At 39.6% G+C, this 2,052-nt stretch overlaps 1 protein-coding gene across 1 annotated transcript in view; it reads left to right on the top strand.

Moving 5' to 3' along the window:
- Window positions 1-318: 318 nt before the first annotated feature.
- Window positions 319-2,052, top strand: part of LOC101863559 (nucleolar and coiled-body phosphoprotein 1) — a gene marked incomplete at its 3' end in the record, with an annotated part of 107,995 nt that continues 106,261 nt past the window's right edge. The window contains 1 exon segment of the mRNA XM_035973347.1: window positions 319-333. Within this exon segment, the coding sequence (XP_035829240.1) occupies window positions 319-333 (15 nt within the window).

Raw genomic sequence — 2,052 nt, 5'->3', positions numbered from 1 at the left:
GGGGGGTAGACAACATTTTTTGAGTCAACATATCCCGCTATATTTGTTTTGTTAAAGAGAAAACTATCCTTGTGTTTGAAAGAAACTGAACAAGGGGCAAACATTTTACAGGGTGATAAAAATAAAACAACAACTTTATATCTTGTTTTGTAAATATCTTCCTCCATACTGAAGTTGTGCGTTTCAGATTTGAACATAATATTAGGAAGCCAAAAGGAATTTGTCTGATATGCATTTTAGGTAAGTCCATGGAATGGTTTTGCTCTATATAGTGCATTAACACACAACACTTTTTCACCTTGTCGCCATTTTCATAGCATGACGCACCAGTTCGTATTTGGCTTACCTCTAAAAGTTGCAACAAGCGCGCAATATTGCAAGCTACAGCAGTCTAACAGGTCCATAGAAGTCTGCAGATATCATAGTTACATTAAGTAAAGAGCAGAGAGTTTTTTGCATTGAACATTACCTGTCCACAAGCTCACCATCCCAAACATTTCGTAAGTTGTGCGCACGGCATAGAGAGAATGCTTAGGCGCCCTCAAGACCTTTGGCGTCATGAGTGGAGATATCCCTTGTTCAGTTTCTTTAAAACACAAGGATAATTTTCTCTATAACAAAACGAATTTAATATACACACGAATGAAAACAAACTTCTCCCATAGGAAGAGCAATGCTCACTCATGGTGAAGGTCAAGATTTCTGGAAACCCCCGACATCTGGGTTAGCCCGCTGGTCATTAAAAGCAACCTTTTGTGAGGCAGCGTGGTGGAATCAGGCTCTCGTCAAAGTAATCAAAGTGAAGAAACTTGCATTTTTCCGCAGGTTTGAGAATCTTTATCAAATGTTTGTTCTTTGGCTCAACACCTTTCATGCCCATTAAAGAACCCATTTCTGTGTGAATTTTTCTGAAAAGCGTTGAATAAAGGCACAAATATGTAAATTTTCAGTTACCACGGACTCTAAAGCTAAGGAAATAACTAATCTTTGGCGGTCATTTTCTCACTAGTTTTACCTCTCAAAACAGGTGACCCCCACCTCCTTCTTTCGCAAATATCTCGACTTGTATTCAAGATCAATGGGTACTTTTTTCATCCAAATAATGACAAGTGAATAAACTTTAAGATGATACTAATAACTCTACAGGCCCAAAATTTGACGAGAGCCTGATTCCACCACGCTGCCTCACATTTAAAAACTGTATTTCCTATCGTGGATGTGCGCAGCTTGCGGGCTTCTCTCTAGGCATCCACATTTTTCCCTTGTGAAGCCTCCCCCGTACGTCCTCATTCCTTTCTCCAATCTCTCCAGTCTATCAAAATAATATTTTGGCAGAAGAAATAAAATACAGTAAAAGCTCTAATATATCTGGTCTATGCACGAATGGCTAAATGACTAATAGACTGAATGAATGAATGTCTGAATGGTTGAATGAATGAATGATTGAATGAATGTGGTATATGAATAAATGATTGAATAAGTGAAAGTATGAATGAATGAATGAATGAATGTTTGAATGAATGTCAATGTGTGCGTTCATGAATCAATGTGTGGATTAATTGGCGTATATCAAGGGGAGCAATCTAGGAAAGAACTTACACGTGAGTTTTTACACAGTTGCGTCCCTTCCCACACGGCGGATTGTCTCGGCAGTTCCCGCACGTGAAGGCCGTGTCAGTCCGTGAAAACAACCCAATCATCACCATCATCATCACCACCATCATCACCACCACCACCACCACCATCATCATCATCATCATCATCATCATCATCATCATCATCATCATCATCAATTTCATTCTAAAAATCGATTTTGTTGGTTCTCTTTGAAAGAGTTGTGTTTGGGGGTGGCTGGCGGGTGCTTTGGTGGGGTTTGCTCCTTCTCTCCTATCAAACACATTTTATCTACTTTAACTCTCCCCCTTTTTGTGTTTGCTACTCTCTTGTCACACCTGTAATCTTCGGCACTTATATGACCCAATTGTGCTGCGAGTGCTGTAAAACTCTTACTAAAACAAAAACAAAAGAGTTGTATGTGTAGGGGGTGGGGTG

This window comes from Aplysia californica, unplaced genomic scaffold (genome assembly GCF_000002075.1).
Source record: "Aplysia californica isolate F4 #8 unplaced genomic scaffold, AplCal3.0 scaffold01155, whole genome shotgun sequence".
In the NCBI taxonomy this organism is placed as follows: Eukaryota; Metazoa; Mollusca; class Gastropoda; order Aplysiida; family Aplysiidae; genus Aplysia; species Aplysia californica.
This window is presented reverse-complemented; position numbering and strand designations above follow the sequence as displayed.